Source organism: Vicugna pacos, chromosome 36 (genome assembly GCF_048564905.1).
Source record: "Vicugna pacos chromosome 36, VicPac4, whole genome shotgun sequence".
NCBI classification, from domain to species: Eukaryota; Metazoa; Chordata; class Mammalia; order Artiodactyla; family Camelidae; genus Vicugna; species Vicugna pacos.
In genome coordinates, this window is record NC_133022.1 from 3,798,923 (window position 1) to 3,817,082 (window position 18,160).

Sequence of the window (18,160 nt, forward strand, 5' to 3'; positions counted from 1 at the left end):
CTGAGTTGTATGCCTAAAATGGGGGAATGGGGGAATTATATCTCACTAAAGCAGTTTTTTAAAAAGTGAGAAACTCTTATTTACTAGATGTCATAGTGAGACTTTCTCCCGGAAAGCTGGTCAGGATCCTGCTTCAAGTTATGCACATTCTGGTGCCGTCCCCGTCCCCGTGTGGTGCGCTGTCCTGTGTGTGCACCCTTCCTGGTGGTGACGTCTGGCATTCCTGGGAGCAGTGGGGTCTCAGCACTGGGTTGGTGCTGGTTTGTTAAACAGTGAAATGTCATCTGTGCTCTGTGTTTTCTGGTTTGTTGACTTACAGCAACTTTGTTTTTTCTTTGAAGTGTGTTTTTTTCAGGAATTTTAATGTAACAAATATTCAATAGCCATATAAATTTAAAATATTTTTATTGAAGTATAGTCAGCTTATCATGTTGTGTCCATTTCTGGTGTACAACAGAATGCTTTATTCATATAGGAAAATGCATATATTCATTTTCATATTCTTTTTTACCATAAATTACAGGATATTAAATAGACTTCCCTGTGCTGTACAGTGTAAACTAGTTGTCTACTTTATATAGATTAGTATCCATGAATCTCAAACTTCCAATTTTTCCCTTCCCACTCCCTTCCCCCTGGTAACCATAAGTTTGTTTTCTTTGCTGTAAGTCTGTTTCTGTTTTGTAAATAAGTTTGTCTTTTTTTTTGATTCCACATGTAAGTGATATCATATGGTATTTTTCTTTTGCTTTCTGACTACTTCACTTAGAATGATAATCTCCAGGTCCGTCCATTCCCTGTTGCTGCAAATGGCATCATTTTATCATTTTTTATGACTGAGTAGTATTCCATTGTATAAATATACCACCTCTTCTTTATCCAGTGATCTGTTGATGGACATTTAAGCTGTTTCCATGTCTTGGCTATTGTAAATAGTGCTGCTATGAACATTGGGGTGCAGGTGTCTTTTTGAAGTAGGGTTCCTTCTGGATATATGCCCAGGAGCAGGATTCCTGGGTCATACAGTAAGTCTATTCCTAGTCTTTTGAGGAATCTCCATACTGTTTTCCACAGTGGCTGCACCAACCTGCATCCCCACCAGCTGTGTAGGAGGGTTCCCTTTTCTCCACAGCCTCTCCAACATTTGCATTTGTGGACTTTTGAATGATGGCCATTCTGGCTGGTGTGAGGTGATACCTTGTTGTAGTTTTGGTTTGCATTTCTCTGATAATTAGTGATAATGAGCATTTTTTTTCATGTGCCTGTTGGCCATTTGTATGTCTTCACTGGAGAGCTGCTTGTTTAGGTCTTCTGCCCATTTTTGGATTGAGTTGTTTGTTTTTCTTATTTAGTTGTGTGAGCTGTTTATATATTCTGGCAATTAAGCCTTTGTCAGTTTCATCTTTTGCAAAAATTTTCTCCCATTCTGTAGGTTGTCTTTTTGTTTTGCTTATGGTTTCCATTGCTGTGCAAAAACTTCCAAGTTTAATTAGGTCCCATTTGTTTATTTTTGCTTTTATTTTTATTGTACTTCCAGCAAATTCTTAGTTATCCCTTTCCTTCTCATCTTGGAGGCTGCCCCCAGGGACTCTGTGTCCAGCTAGGTTGATGGGAGCCCTGAGAGCCGAGCTGATGTGAAAACCAGTGGCTGCAACCTGCTGTGATGTTTATAATGAGGAAATGCTTAGGAGGGACATGACCAGGAGGTGGACAAGTTGTTTTATTTTTAGTGACGTATCCCTGTGAAGAATGTTGATTTCCCCAAAGCAGAAAGTGTCCTTCCTTAGAATTGTCCAAATATAAAGAAAATTCATTTACATGCTGTGAAATTTTTACTGTGTCAGGAAAAAGCACCTCCACACCCCAAAAAAGAAAGACTGAGAACACCTCATGGATTTAAGTGGGTTTGTTCAGATAGGCTTGCAGCAGATTCTTATGGACCTGGAAAAATCACGTGTCAGGAACAATCTTTGCACTGAGGCAGAATCACACCATGTGAACAGTCCACCCAAAGAAAAGCGTGTTCTGTGTCTTCTGAGCCTGCTAAAGAGGGCGTTTCTAGGTCATCTTTATTGGGATTTTTTCCCTTAGAGGGAATGAGGCTGAGTTCTCATAGGTTAGTTAGCCCTCTTTCCCTACCACATCTTTGAGCATTTGGATAAACTAACTTGTCCTTCTCCACTGTTGCTCACAGAACCTGAGTCCATCGGCCCTGGTGGGTAGACTCTAGGTAGGAGGCACCTACTGACGTCAGCGCTCAGACAGTGCCCTGTGTAACAAGCATGCCCACGACGGAGGGGGTTCTACCAGTTAGCGACTAGATGGTGTTTGTGTTTTCGTGCCTTTGATCTTCATGTCTCTCCTTTGTGCTGAGACCCACTGCTCTCTCAGGCAGCGTCTACTCAAAGACAGTGCATGTTTCCCACCAGCACACATTTTACTGACCTCAACTGTGAGAGCTGTCAAAAACGATATTATTGATTTCAGAGGCTGATTTCTAGAGAGGTTTTGTTTGCACAAGACTGAAGCTTAGTGTCTAGATTAGTACAAATTACATCGCACATTTATTCCCTCCTACAGTACTTACAAATCTAGTTTTTACAAAACTATGTGTTTGCCTTTTGTTTTCGTGACTGTACATTCCAGAAATACAAATTAATTTTTGTGGTGGCTGTTAATAGATGTAGGTGCAGTTCTGTGAAATATGCATGTAAATTATTTGTACTTATTATTTTGAGTTCTCTTTTTATGTAACTTCATTCTTTGAGTGATCTTGTATAATAAAATTAAAACTCTATTATACAAATTCTTATTTATTTCAGAAGTCTGACGTGCTCTGGTTCAGAACCAAAGGGAATATTGAAGAAAACCTCCATGGTTTTTAGATAGTTGGGCTAAAATAAATCATTAATTTTTGCTGGAATAGTAATTTTGACATTATTATAAGCGCTCGTCTGCTTTCTCACTCATGTCCAGTCTATAAATGTAGAAATACATCTCTGTACAGCTCTCTGTATTTTAACACATACCTTCATTGCTCTTTCCCCATAATGTTGGGTGTATTTTTGGAGACGTTTCATAGGGGTTTGTCCAGGTACTTCGTGAACATACAATAGAAAATGAAGGCGTCCCATGCCCTGTAGGTTTGTTTTTGCTTATTTTCAATTTCAAGTTGGCTTCTACATACATAAGTTCTGTTAACTATTTTAAAAATATTTACTGTGTGTCTGTCAGCAAAGTCAAAGCTCTAACATTTTGTGTATCAGATATTTGACATATGTGAGCAGCAGTGAAACTATCACCAAACAAAGACAGTAGACATACCAACACTCCCAAGAGCATCCTCCTGCTCCTTTTGAACTCGTGTCCCTTCTCGCCTCTCTGTGGAGCTATTTGAGGGGTGCGGTTGAGGGTTTCTAAAGATGATTCTCTGTGACAGATACACTGTGAATGTCTTTGAGGTTCCTCATTATCTCCAATATCTTTTCAGATCCTCCACTCTCTCGTTCTCCTTTCCCATACTGGGTCTGATGTTTATGAACTTCTGTGGAAGCTTATTCTTCTTGCTGCCTTCTGGGGAGTATGTAGTTTTCTCTTGTTCGTCTGGAGGACCGTCCTTGTGGTGAGTATTGCCAAAGTACCTTATAGTGTCCTTTTAATCACACCTAACAGGAATTTTTATAGTCACTGGGCATTTTATTTGCCTGCCTGGGCCAGAATCCAGAAGTCTTTTTTTTGTTTCCTTTTAGATTACTAACTTGAACAGAAATTAGTTTTGAAATGGAAATTTGTTGCAAAATCTTTATAGTAAGAACTCATTGAGCAAGATAACAGTATATTCTCAATGAGCAAATGACAATTTATAAACTCTTCTATTCAATAATAAAATAGGAGGGTTAAGTGTTTGGTGAGCCCATCTCTCTCCCCACCTGCCCCACCTGTGTGTTGGGTGACAGGGGACAGGGACTCTCAGTGTTCCCTGAGCAAGTGTGAAGTGAAGGGAACATCTGTGGCTTTCTGTTTGCCCTCCATGGGTGCATTCTTCTACAGCCACGGTATTGCCCCTGGAGCTTCGATACTGTGATGATGCTCCAGTGTCTTGGCAAAGTTAGGGCTGGCCTCAGTCTCTGATCTTCACTTACAGTTTTGAATGAAGAAATATGTGTTAAGGGTCAAGAAAATGTGTCTTTACGTGGTATTACAGTGGAGTCCTGCCTGGGTTTTATTGAGCTATGTTTCCTCAAATGATGACTCATGTCTGAGTCAAGAAGCACGTTCACTTCTTGAAAATGGTCACTGTCTGTCCTGCTGCTGCTTGTGCTTTTGTTACAGCCATTGCTCACTTTCATTCTCATCTGATGTCTCATTTGATGTCTGTTTGTTTTTAGTGGTCTCGACAAATCTTACGACCTAATATGTTACAATTGCTTGTCAATTCAACAGTAAACTCTATAAGATATCAGAAAACCTTTCATTGAGTGAAAGGGGTGCATCTTAGTATAAAGATTTTGCCTTTATTTTTCTTTAAGTTTTTCTCCTCTGTCTCTCTCTCTTTTGAAGGTTACACAACAATCCAGGTTCTGCACTTAAGTGTGGATGTTTGGTTTGCCAAAAAGAATCAGATAAATGGTGCATTAGAAGAACGTATTATGATAATAATATAATTCAGTGTTATGAAACATGAATATGCATTATGAAAATTGAATAGAATGGTGTTTACTTAATAAAATGTAAACAGATCTTTTGTGTAAAATAAGTTATTTACCAGTGTGCTATCAGAAATGGTGAGTGAAAGATCATGCCTGAAGTAGGAAATTCGATTTTTCCTGAGTTTTAACCATATAAATCATTATGCTGAACCAAAGTGGTAATCGTAATTTCAATGGATTACTGTTTTGATAGTTTATTAGAAACTGTATGTTTACTAATTATATGTTTTGACTTCAAATTTAATGTTTCTTCCTCTCTAGGTAAAGCCTCCGATGTTTCAAGGTAAAATATTAGGGTTTAGTTTCCTTTGTAATGTTTTCTCAATACCAGGATTCAGTGTGGGTTTTAGTTCAACTAAAAGCAAACACAATGACTTCTGATGTCAGACTCCTTAACTCTTGAAAATTCTACTCCTGTGATGGTGTCTGAATGACATTGTAGAGGAAGTTGGCATCTATTGAGATAAGAGACCGGAAGGGTCACAGGAGTAGGGAAACTAGGATGAGTTTAATTTTGCATAGCAACCTTGAGGAAGCAGGTGATAAGAAGAGTCTAATGTTCGGAGTGAGTCCCTGACATGACCTGGCTCCTGGTGAAAAGGAAAGACACTGAAACATGACTTGAGCCTGTCAGGACTCTCCAGGCTCAGGGAGGGATGCAGAAGTGGCCAGGCGTGTGTGTCACAGCAGAGGGGAAGCATGGGTGAAGGGAGCCACTCCTGGCAATGAGGACTTAATGGAATGTGTGATCCAGCCTGAGGATGATGCTTTCTGTGCAGGCTTCACAGGCTCTGCTGACTGAGTGGGGCTGTGCATGGTGGACAGGGTGGCTGCCTGATGCTCAGTAGGCCCTCGAGGGCTGGTGTTGGTGACAGTGGATGCACAAGTGCTGGTGCTGAGAAGAGGAATCTTAGCATCAGAGCGTCCCCGCTGAGCAGAGAGAAGACGCGTGTGCACTGTGCAGTCAGATGAGGGAATTAGATGCCCAAGAGAGGAGGCTGGTTGTGACGGCCGCGTTCTAGAGCATCACATGTGGAGTCACCTGTGACTGGCTGCTTTATGTGTGCTTTTTTCCTGAAGCAGTGATGGGAGCATTCTCATCCTGGCGATGGAAAACTTGTCATTTAGGGACTGTGTGTTACCCAGGTCCTCCAGTGACTAGGTGGGGAAGCCCACATGGTATCAAAGTGTTTAATTCCAGTGACTTTGTCCTCCAGGGCCCCCAGCGTGGTTTTCATGAAATACTATCTGACAGGCAGCAGGACAACACTGGGGGCCTGTGCGGGCCCAGTCAGGTGACATGTTGAACTTGCCTTCTGTGGTGCTGCAGATAGGGCCTGGCTGTGCAGTGAAACTGCGTGGGATGAGGATTCTTTTTTTTTTCCTTTTAAGCAGGGTCATGTTTACTTAAGAGGAGAGAATGTTAAGAGGACAGGATGCTTGGTTTTTCTTTTTCATCTCTGGTGATGTCAGAAGTATTTGAATGATTGAATTTTCTAAGAATGGTGCTTAACTTATAGCCAGGAGAGAATTTAGGAGAAGACTTTTTATTGTGTTTCTGCATCTTTGAAAAAAATTGAACTAGGAATCTCAGCAATCTCACATTTAGAATGCCACTAAGATTTGCTTCCTTTAGGCACAGTAGTAAAGTTACAAAGTTAATTACACTCATAGTGCCAGCCAGAGAGATGTCTCTGCTGCTAATAAATTGGGATAATCCTTTTTTACTGGGTTTTCCTGCCAAAATGCTTTACCTCCTTTTAGTTACTTTAAAGCAGATGACTGAGAAGATCAAGAATTTTCAGAAAGAAAACAAAGAACTTGAAGAAAATGTATCCTCTTGGGAGAAGAAGGTATCATTGTCCTTTTGATTTTTTGTGTGTGTGTGTGACTTCACCTTCAGTTCCTTCCCCCTTCTGGCAGTTCAGTTCTTGGCTCTCTTTTCTTTCATCATTAACTGTCCTGTTCCGTATGTTCTATAAGAGGTCTAGATTCAAAGCAAAGCAAGTGTCCTAGATAAAAACAAAACAAAACAAAACAAATTTCTTCTGTAGAGCACAGGGAACTCTACTTGTTATCTTGAAATGTATAATGAAAAAGAATGTGAAGACAAGCATAGGTATATATATATATATATATATATGTGACTGAAAGACATTATGCTGTACACCAGAAAATTGACACATTGTAACTGACTATATTTCAGAAAAAAAAATAAACTAAGCAAATGTCGTAGATGTAAAGCACCACTTGCTGTATTAGTGGAAGGGGTCACACACAAGATAGGTTCGGCTAGCAGAGTAATTAGTATTTGAAATTCTGTTTTCTTCATTACGCATTTGCATAGACCAACAATGCAAAGAAATGCTTAGAGGCCATTAGGCAAAAGAAGATGCTTTCTGAGGAAGCACTGAAGTTTAAGGTACAAGCCTCTTCTCCTTCTAGATTACATTCTGAAAACAGAATTGAAAGTAATAAGTAATTGTTACTAATTCAATGTTTCATTGAAGGAGAACTTGAAAATCATTAAGAGGAAGAGTGAGTATTTGAACGACATCATTCAGATTGCTCGAGCTAAGCTGCAGGCAGCGAGGGACCAGAACGCCAAGAGCCCACACTTGGTAAGAGCTTGGCTGCCACATTGACCACAGCTGGGTGAGATGCGTGCTCCCACTCCTCCTGTTTTTTGGCCACAGCAGAGTGTGAGAGCCCAGGAGCAGAACCTCCCTGTGAACAATGACCCAGAATTTCATGGACTAAAGCCTCTGTGACTTTTCCTATTTCAGAGACTAGGAAATATGTCTTATTTTCACAACCTAGAGAGTTTTCTCACCACTCACACTGCCCTCCAAGATACATGGAAAATGCCAGGAAATACCTGAGAGGTGAAGGAAGTTACTAGCTGAGTTGTACAGCCCCTTGCCCTGTTGATGTTAAACAGAGAATTTTCCACATGAATTTGGGTAAACTTTGTTTATATTTCACTAGGGATGCTCATTTGTGAGCTCTTTGACATGAGCAGTTTCCCACCCTTGCTTCCCCTTGTCGTCCAGTCATGCCCTCCATTGTCCAGTGAGGAGGAAGTCTGTGGAGGTGAGGAAATATCTGTGCCTGGAGGTCTCTTCTTTCCACATTTCTTCATGGGCTTGACATCTGTCCTGGGCCCAGCCTGGATCAGCTGCCATCACAGGAAACTTAGGGGCGGCTGTGGGTACTGGCTGAGAAGGGACAGGATTCCAAAAGGGTTGAAGAGAAGCAAGTGCCCATCAGAACAAACCAAGACTTGCTGGAAGAGCTTGGCAGGCTGGCAGTGGAAGAGGACCCGCTGAGGAAGGAAATGCAAGACGCAGGGTGTCAGAACGAGCTGCTAGGACGCCCGGTACTAGAACTCGAAGGAGAGGCCCTGTCTGCTGTAAACTCTCAAACGGAGCACTGTCTTCAGCCCCAAACTGAAACTCAGGGAAAGTCCCAGATGCTTTCAAGCATGTGTAAGGGAACGTATGACACTTGCTTTCTTTATAAAACTTGAATGTTCAGAATCATTTCGCTGCCTTAATATCTTCTGGAGAGAATGCTCACCAAAGTCTTTGGACGTGCACTAGGGCTAATATATTTATTTTCTATGGTTTGTTTTGCAGTTAACAAAATACTTTGTTTTTGGGAAAAAAAGTTACACTTTTTAAGCATGTCACCCTGAGTTTTCATTGAAATCATAGTACATGCTTTAATTCTGTCCTGTGTGAAGATACTGGAAAACAGAACGTCTCCAGAGACCTTGAAATGTGCTGTTTCAATGAACACTTCAGGAATCTGAGGTAAATGCCTCCAGATGCAGCAGGATTTCCACTGTACACATGAGCTTTCACAAGGAACAACAATCTCATGCCTTAGAAGATTAAATGTTGATGTCTATTCAAGTTACTTTTCTTGGGATTTAGTCATCAATGAGAGAGTTTTAGGTTGAAATTGCTCTTAATAAATCTCTTGTCTGTGAAGCCACAGTGAAATCTGAAGAAATGCATGTGCAGGAGGATGTTCAGCTCAGCAGCAAGAAGAGAGTAAGAGACGTTACTGAACCCCAGAGGTACTTAACTCAAGAGAACTGAGCATCACTGTGTCAGTGTCTAATTGTGCTGTGACACACATAAAGCAGATGGCCCATCTTAGCTGATTCCAAGTGTACGATCCTCTCACGTTAAGTACGTTCACGTTGCTGTGGAGCAGTACTTCTTGAACGTCTTTTCTCACATGTCTTGCAGCCACGTGTTTTGAAGACCAGATCTGAGGATACGATGCAGAGAGCCGAGACAACTGAGGACTGCAGCCTGGAAGGTATGTTGCTTGTTGGGAAGAAAACCTCATATGCAGGCTTCCTGGGAGATGTTATGGCTTCAGTTCTAGACCCCTAGAATAAAGTTAATATCATAGTAAAGAGAATCAAATGTACACTATACTGTAGTCTATTAAGTGAGCAACACCACTGTGTCTAAAACCCCCAATGTTCGTAACTTAATGAAAATATACTTTATTACTAAAAGCTACTAGCCATCATCTGAGCCTCCAGTGAGGTGTTATCTTTTTGTTGGTGGATGGTCTTTTTTTTAAACTTTTTTTTTTATTGAGTTACAGTCATTTTGGTGGATGGTCTGGAATTGATAATGACTGCTGACCGATCATTGTGGTGGTTGCTGAAGATTGGTGTGGCTTTTTGCAATTTCTTAAAGTAAGACCACAATGAAGTTTGTCACAGGATTAACTCTCCCTTTCAGGAGCAAGTCCTCTGTAGCAGGAAGTGCTATTTGATACATTTTACACACAGGAGGACTTCTTTACAAATTGGAATCAATCCTCTCAAACCCTGTGGTAGTTTCTCAGCTAAGTTTGTGCACTCTTATAAGTCCTTTGTTATTTCAACCTTCTTCACGGCATCTTCACCAGTAGAGTCCATCTCAAGAAAACAACTTCTTTGCTCGTGCATAAGAAACAGCTCCTCATTCATGCACATTTATCATGAGACTGCAGCCATTCAGTCACGTCTTCAGGCTCCACTTCTAACTCTAGTTCTCCTGCTGTTTTCAGCACATCTGCAGTTCCTTCCTGCACTGAAGTCTTGAGCCCCTCAAAGTCACACATCAAGATTGGAATCAATTCCGTCCAAACCCTGGTTGTTGATATTTTGACTTCTTCTCATGAATCATGAATGTTCTTAATGGCACCTAAAATGCTGAATCCTTTCCAGAAAGTTTTCCATTTATTTACCCAGACCCATCAGTCGTATCACTGTCTGTGGCAGCTAAAGCCTTCCAAAATGTATTTTAAATAAGACTTGAAAGTCATAATTACTCCTGATCCATGGGCTCCAGAATGGATGTCATATTAAGCATGGAAACAGCACTCATCTCATATGTCTCCATCAGAGCTCATGGGTGACCCGGTGCATTGTCCATGAGCAGTAATATTTTGAAAGAATTTTTTTTTCTGAGTATTAGTTCTCAACAGTGGGCTAAAATATTCATGTTGTAAACAGATGTGCTGTCATCCAGGCTTTATTCCATTTATAGAGCACAGATAGATTTCCCATGATTCTCATGGGACAGAGGATTTTCAGAATGTTAAATGAGCATTGGCTTCAACTTTACAACCATCAGCTGCATTAGCCCCTAACAAGAAAATCAGCCTGTCCATTGAAGCTTTGATGCCAGGCACTGACTTCTCCTCTCCAGCTATGAAAGTGCTGGATGGCTTCCCCTTGCAGTTCTCTGCATTGAAAATCTGTTGTTTAGTGTATCCACCTTCATTATTAGCTGTCTTAGCTTCATCTCCTAGAGAACGTGCAGCAGCGTCTGGTTTAGCTCTTCCTGCTTTACCTTGCACAGGTATGCAGTGGAGATGGAATCTTGCCTTAAACTTCATGGACCAATCCCTGCTGGCTTCAGAGTTTCCTTTTGTAGCCTCTTCATCTCTCAGGCTTGCAGAATTGCTGAGAATTAGGGACTTCCACTGGCTTAGGCTTTGCCTTAAAAGAATGTCATGCCTATTTTAATGAAAATGATAAAGAATGAAGTATTTCAAGAATTACCAAAGTGTGACACAGAGATAAGAAATGAGCAAATGCTGTCAGAAAAAATAGTCACCAATAAACTTGCTGGACTCAGGGTTGCTACAGGTCTTCAATTTGTTTTAAAAAATGCATTATTGGGAAGGACAATAAAATGAGACACACCTATAGTAGACATGAGTTTACACTGGGAAGGTAAAAAATGGGTTCCTGCATTCAGGATTCTCTCCTTTCTCCACTGCCCAGCACAGCCAAGCTGTTGAGTGCACATACAAAGACAAACTGTCTCATGTTCACAGAACTTGAAAAGAAAATGCAAGACCACCATGCCACATTGGGATCTGTGACAGGAGAGGAAGCCAATTTCCAGAGGCTGGAGCGGAGAATACGTTTCCCTAAAGATATTTCTGGACAGACAGACGGGCACATTGAAGAGTAAGATTTTCCCACGTTAATTATGACAAATGTGTGAATGAATGTGTGAAATCACGTAGATATTATATTTCAGAATACTTAACCACCATATTTCCTTTACCACATTCAGCCAGCACAGATTTGTGTTTACTTTTCTGCCTTGATTTCTGTAACCTGCTGCTTCTGTTCATTCTGTCTGGTTACCAGAGTTCTTGTTGTATTTAGTTTGAGATCTTAGCGAGTTCTTGGGCCAGATTTAGTCACTTCATTATCTAGATCCCCCAGATCCATTTTTATTGTCCTTAGGTTTCAACTGCATCATACTGTCATGACCTGCCATGTGTCTATCATTTTTACTGAACTCTAGATATGGGGTAGAAAATAGAGAAAATTTGAGGCCTGGTGTGAGGTTAATTTGCTGCAGAGAAGGTGGGCGTGACAGCTGGCAGGTGATCAGGGTACCAGCAGTGCTACATCCTGTTAACCCAGTTAGCAGCTGAGATCAGTCAGTGCAGCCAGCCCTCCTGAGGCCAGTGTGTCTGCTGTCCAGCTTTATTCCTGGCATGTAGCTCTCATGGATCCCAGCTAAAGCCTGCAGGTGTCACTAGGGATTGCCTGCACTGACAGGCTGCGAGCTCCAGCCATCTGACTGTGATGCCCATGTTGGGGGGGGCACAAGCTGCCGGGCTGCTCTGCATCTCAGTGGCTTCCCCTGCAGTTAACAGGTGACCCTCGGGGAAGGTGGACCCAGTCCTGAGCTTCCTTCTCCCATCTTGGCCTCATGTTCCTTCCTGGCTTGTTAGCAATTTGGTACATTTGAGCATGGATTTCATAATTTGTACAGATTTCCTGTCATTCTCAGGGAGAGGTCATGGACATCACACCCATTAGCCCACATTCAAAACCAAACATTTTCTCATATTCCCTGAAAAACCAGGTTTGCCCCAAGCTTTGACTGAAATCAGGGCTCTCTGTGGGAGAAATCAAACAAGTCATGAACGCTTGCTTCACCCTAATGTGTTTGGTAGTGAAGACTTGGTCAGACCCTGAGTCCCACATTGAAACGTGAACTCACGCTGTCTCCCTCACAGGAGCCTGAGCCAAGGAGGGGCGCAGATTGCACCTCATGTGGGCTTTTCCTGTGTGTTTACTTTATGCACAGATTAGAATAGGTGTGGGGACGCTGAAGGGAAGGCCAGATACCAAACACTTGCCAGAGGCCTGAGTGTAGCTTTTCCATATGTATTAGTGGGGGCCTTTAATTCTTTCCTCTGTATCTGTCAGTCTGAGCACTTATGGGGAAGGGCAAAAGGAACATTGAATTGTTCCCCTCCAATTTCTGGGAGGGAAACTGGCAGAATTTTGCAGAGTTTCTTTCCCCTCTCAGGAAGGTGGACATGAAAGGATGTCAGCTGGTGGAGAAGCAGCAGCTATTGGCAGCAGAGGAGAAGGCAAAACTGGCTGAAGACGAGACACGACAGTACAAGTGAGTTCAGCTCCTGTGCACCTGCGGTGCCGACACCACTGTTGGGTTTTTAAAAACTTTTCTAAAATGTTCAGGCACAATATCACACACAGACCAAAACACATGTTTAGAAGAGATTTGTATAGATACTTCACACAGAAGAAAAAATGTTAAGTTTTACACATGTTACATTAAAGGTTTAACTTTAAAAAGTATTAAGTTACTAAGAATTTCCTGGTCTCAATGCTGGGCAGACTGAGTGAGTGGAAAGACAGTTCACAGAGATGTTTCTGAAGGTGCTATAAATTGTTCTCAACCTGAGGTAAGCAGTTTGGTGTAGCATCAGTTGGACCAATAAATATGACCATGTCACTGGAGAGACCCACTTGTAAGCCTGAGAAATAGGATAAGGATGTAAGGAAAAGAAGATTCAAGGTTTATGATGAAAGATGCTCAACACAGGATAAGTGAGGGAAGTGTTGAGAACGGGAAAGGAAATTGTGTCAGCGCAGAACCTGGCAGACGTAAAATAATAGTGACAGAAGGAGTGACTGCAGTGATAGCTTTGAACCTGATGTGCTTCTACAGCCGTGTGCAGTGTGTCTTGTGTGGTGATACTGTGTGTGAGTGTGCAGTGCAGATAACGTGAGATACTGTGTGTGAGTGTGCAGTGTGTCTTGTGTGGTGAGATGATGTGTGGAGTGTGCATTGCAGATAACGTGATGAGATACTGTGTGTGAGTGTGTGAGTGTGTGAGTGTGTGAATGTGCAGTGTGTCTTGTACGGTTAGATAATGTATGTGAGTGTGCAGTGCAGATAACATGGACTGGGGCAAGTTATTTAACAGCATGCCCAGCATTGTGTTTTCTCTGATGAAACAATTTGTAACTCGTAGGAGAAGGCTTGAAGAATGTCACAGGCAGATGCAGGGAGCAGACATCGCCTTGAGACTCCAGGTAACCTGCCTTCCTCCTGACACACGGAGTCCTCAGCACCTGAAGCAGATGGTTACTGTGGGCCTGAGAACCCCTTGCCATGGGGTGTTTCTTGATGTGTTGACTTTTTCAGATCACTCGTGCCAAGAAGAAGTCCCAAGACAACTGGGTAAGAATTTGTTTCCTTCCTTCCCTTTGTGCACAGTCTGCCACGGCTGAACATCGATGTGTTTTCCCCCACAGATCAGGGCTCGGGAGCTGGAGAGGGAAAACACTGAGCTTAGAAGGGAGGCCGCCCACCTGAAACAGAGGTACAGAATTTTCACACATTTTTAAGGGTGTTCTGAGATTTTTAAGGATTGGCTGTTTTGTGTCTAGAAGAGGAATTGATGATGTAATTCTCATTGAAGCCATTCTTTCTGTGTCTTTAAGATTGGATGCAATCTGCATACAGAGGCAGGCAGAGAAGTACATGAGGCAGGAGCCCACCCCAGGAGGACCGTACAGGCTGCATCCTTCCCTGAGACGTAAGGAGCACACTGTGAACTGCAGCAGCTTCATTTCTGCTGCAAAAGCCTCCAAGTGGGCTTCTTGTCCCCACGGGTGATTGCTGGGTTTCCTGGACACCACACCACACACTCACCACAGGGGGCAGGTTCTCAGCTGGGTGACAAGATGTTTTCTTCACGTGCTGCCAGCCAGCAGGGCTCTGTCTCCTGTGAGCAGTGGAGCTCATGCCCCTCCAGGGACTGTGGGCCACCCTCCAGGCCCTTGGTTGGCTGGCATGGCTGCTTTCTGTGCACTAGAAGACATGAGTGTCAGCACTCTCTTCTAGCCTGGACACAGTGTTGAAGGCTGCTTTCTCCTTGTAGTTGAGAAAAATAACATGCACAGAGTTTTGGAATGAAGGCAGTATGTCCTGATGAGAAAAAATTTTTCTTCATTTGCCTTGGTGGATAAATATTCTATTCAAGACCTGCTTTAAGACAGCAGGCATTTCTTTACTAATTATGCAGGTCCCTTCGTTCTTATAAGGAATGTTGCACGGTGACCTAGAGTAGCCCGCTAGGAAGTGACATGACTACGTAGTCTCCCTCTTCTAGAGTCACGCGTGTAACTCTAAAGTCTTCCAACAGGTTCTCCGTGTAATTCACCGTTCTTCTGCTGATTATTACAATATTAGTCTTTCTAAGGCTACTTGTTTCATAAATGTTTACATAACACGCAGTCACTTGTACAAGACATGTCCTATCGGACGAGGATTGTAACAGCTTACCAGCGGGCTGAGGAGGGAGAGGTGCAGCTCATGGTCAGGGGTTGTTATGCTGTTCCTATGAAAGACACTTCTCACTTTAATAGGTAATATGCAGAGACTGGTTTCCCCTGAACTGCATTGTGAGCCACCTGTGTTAGTGTTGATTTCCAGGGATCTGAGCCCTGAGCTCCCATCCAGGGTGATTAGCTATGAAAACACCTGAACCAGGGCTCTGTGGTGTCCTCATCACGGGTCAGGGGTCCAGCCTCTCCTCGTCCTCGGGGTCACCTGAGACATGAGGGGGACCTGCGGCCTCTGTGTGGAGCCTGGGGCGCGGGCAGGAGTGACAGCTCCTGGGGAAGGGCATGGACGGCTCGTGCTTCCCCCCACGGCCTCTGTCAGAGAGGACCCGCCCTCAGCGCTGCTCTCCCTTTACAGCCTCAGGGCCTGGTGGTGCCCCTGTGAGGAACGGCAGCGACTTCCGTGCTCAGGAGGCCGAGGAGACACAAGTAAGTGATTTGTTTCCAGTTGTGTCGCAGTGATCACTTTGTGTTGGGATTTGATCTCTGGAGATAACTGCTGTCTTTCCAATCGCCCTCTCCTGCCTTGCATCTGGATTGTGTGTTCCGTGATGGGTCTGCTGTGTCATTTACTTTTCAAAAGCAAACTCTATGCTGGATCTTCCCCAAGGCCTCAACACACAGCTGGTCATCTTTGGTGGAAACTTTCATGTTTTTATAAAAGTAGGAAAAACACTCTAAATAGTTACATGAATTCTCTACTGGAGAGCCAAAGCAGTCTCCCTGAGAAAGAAAAACACAGTGGGGGCACGACTACTCTGGATTTCAAGCTGTATCATAAAACTATAGTTATCAGACCTGGCATGAAAACAGACTCAACACCAATGTAACACGCTCAAGAGCCCAGAAATACACCCACGCAAATACAGTCAATTGACATTTGACAAGGGAGCCAACAGTACTAAATGGAGAAAAGGCAGTGTCTGAAATAAATGGTGCTGGGAAAATAGGATGCTCCCATGTAAAAGGCTTAAATCCCTGTCACATGCTCCTCAAGGGGGTTGACTTGAAATGAATTAAAGACTTAAAGGTAATACCTAAAACCACCATCCTCTCTCATTCTCTCTGCTTATAATATACAAACAAAGGGCTTTTGTGCTGGTGAAGGGCTGAGTGGAGAGTGGCACTGGGGGTAGAAGCATGCTTGTCTCTGTGATGCCCCAGGACTAGCCCCTTTCCTCCCTACATTTCCAGACACTGGCAGTGGCTTACTGCTGGGCCTAAAACTTCCATAAGCTCGCACGGCGACACAGGAGAGTAGAGATTTCTGGCATTGATGCTGTTCTTTAGAACCCTGGTGCATTTGAAGGTGTTGGGGACTATTCCTGTTCCAGTTGGTGTTTCTCTCTTTTCCAATAATACTGATATATTTAAAAACTGCATCTCTTGTTCTGCAGGACTATGGGCCTAGAAGAGGCCCCAGAACTATCCCAGCACCATGGGAAGATTTCTACCCCTGGGGATGTCCACCAGAACCATTCATTAGATACAGGACACTGGCACCTAGAAGACCCACGTGCCTTCTAGGACCTTATCCACAACCTATATCTCCAGTCATTGGTAAGATGAAAGCGTATGTCTGTTTTCTTGTTGAGTCTCTGCAGAAGAATGGAAGATGCCAAGCCAAGAATTTCCAATGCCTGGGAAAATCAGATTGAGTAAATTGTAACGTTCTTTTAGGTAATTAGGATATACATTTATTTCATAGCCCATGTCATTTCCCAATCATGACCTAGAAAGGAGGAGTATCTTGCAGAGAAAAGAAGGTCTGACAGAAGGCAAAAACATCACTACAACATATCTTCAACATACACCATTATATGGGCTCTCTGAGGGATGAAGCACCGATAATGAATTCTGCAACTAATTTAAGCCGTGAACTTGCACAGCTGATGATAAGTCACAAAACACAAAAGTAGAGAAATATGGCCTCTTCCTGAAGAGTCAGGAGACCTGCATTCCTATATTTGTGATGTGGGGACGAGTGGGATACGGGGAAAGAAGGCTCAAAGGTTTAGTGTCGCTTCAGAAAAGTCTTCACAGGCGAGACTAATCCCCAATCCCTTCTGTGGTTTTCAGCCCATGCAAGACCTGGCATGGCCCTGGCATTGGCCAGCAGCTACTACCCGCATGCGGTGGCCCAAGAGGCCCAGGTAAGTGGGGTGGTCATGCTCCGTTGGACATCATCCTGGGAAAGGTGAGCTTCCTGTTTTCCCGGAAGCCATTCATGCCATCATCTCCAGACTGTCTTGTGAAGGCTCTGGCATGTCGTACACTTTCAAATTCAGTCTCCCCAGGGGCCAGTGGGCTGCTTGTCCCTGGAGCCCGTCACCTTGGCTGGTGCCTGCAGAAGCCATGAGGGAGTGCTCAGAAGCCGAGGACCGCAGACTTTGGCTGTGGGTTTGTCGAGATAGCGTGCGGAGGGTGAGCCCTCGCTCCACACTGGCTTCTCCTGGCTCTGCTGACTTCTTCCTGCCGACCTGCACCTGGGGTTGCACCTGGGTCACTGAGGCAGAGTCCTGTGTCGTCACTCGTTTGACTTGTTTCCTTGCTGAGGCCAGGTGATTCTCCTGTTTAGCATGGCCATTGAAATGCTCGTAAGTGAGAAAGGGGCAAAGCCATCCCTCCAGCTTTGTCCTGTGTGCTTTGTGCAGCTTTGAGTCTACCTGTTTGGTGTGGGGTAAATGTCAGAACCCGTGACCGTCTGTTCTCGGGACGGAGATGTGCCTGGACCGCTACGTCCAGTTGTACTCTGGGTAGATGTTGCTTTTGTAGTAAGAAATAGAGGCTTGAAGGGAAAGAGCCCGCAGTGAAGAGGCCTACTTCCCTACAGGGGAATTGCGACGCGCAGCAGCGTCCTCCCATCGTGCTCCCCACCCCTGCGCCGGGTCGGGCCTGCCCCGGAAGCTGTCAGAGCTGCTCCTGGGCGTCAGCACGACACGTCGCGGGAGTTTGCGCACGGGCCTGTAGGGTCCTTTTGGTGTCAGTTGTGGGATCCAGACATCCCACTTGAGTTTGCCGAAGGACACAAGTAGTGCGCGCTTCGTAGCGCACTGAAAACCCAGACGTCCCTGAGGATAGCGGTGATTGTAGCGGAGCCTGACTACCTCCTGTGGGCAGCGTTGTCCCCTCAGGAGCACTTGGGCAGCTCCCCCGCAGGACTCCGGTGTGCCCAGCTCCCCAGTGCACGTTGCGCCCAGGGGAAGCCCCTGCAGGTCGGAGGAGATTACTAGGTTTGGGGGGA

At 43.9% G+C, this 18,160-nt stretch overlaps 1 protein-coding gene across 1 annotated transcript; it reads left to right on the forward strand.

The window, feature by feature from the left end:
- Positions 1–6,487: 6,487 nt before the first annotated feature.
- On the forward strand, positions 6,488–17,676 carry LOC107035241 (uncharacterized). The gene is made up of 14 exons (XM_072955519.1): positions 6,488–6,562; positions 7,057–7,131; positions 7,220–7,330; positions 8,969–9,041; positions 11,067–11,202; positions 12,569–12,667; positions 13,542–13,602; positions 13,715–13,750; positions 13,825–13,892; positions 14,014–14,108; positions 15,275–15,345; positions 16,314–16,476; positions 16,996–17,069; positions 17,638–17,676. Exons 1-14 carry the CDS (start codon positions 6,488–6,490, stop codon positions 17,674–17,676), a joined length of 1,176 nt encoding a protein of 391 aa, XP_072811620.1.
- Positions 17,677–18,160: the final 484 nt, after the last annotated feature.

What these genes read in the sequence shown, in the direction of transcription:
- LOC107035241 (XM_072955519.1), top strand. Translation starts at nt 6,488, where the DNA reads ATGACTGAGAAGATCAAGAATTTTCAGAAAGAAAACAAAGAACTTGAA. An exon ending in AGGAGGCCGAGGAGACACAA is followed by an intron (nt 15,346 to 16,313) that starts GTAAGTGATTTG and finishes CTTGTTCTGCAG; the next exon opens with GACTATGGGCCTAGAAGAGG. An exon ending in CGGTGGCCCAAGAGGCCCAG is followed by an intron (nt 17,070 to 17,637) that starts GTAAGTGGGGTG and finishes CTCGGGACGGAG; the next exon opens with ATGTGCCTGGACCGCTACGT.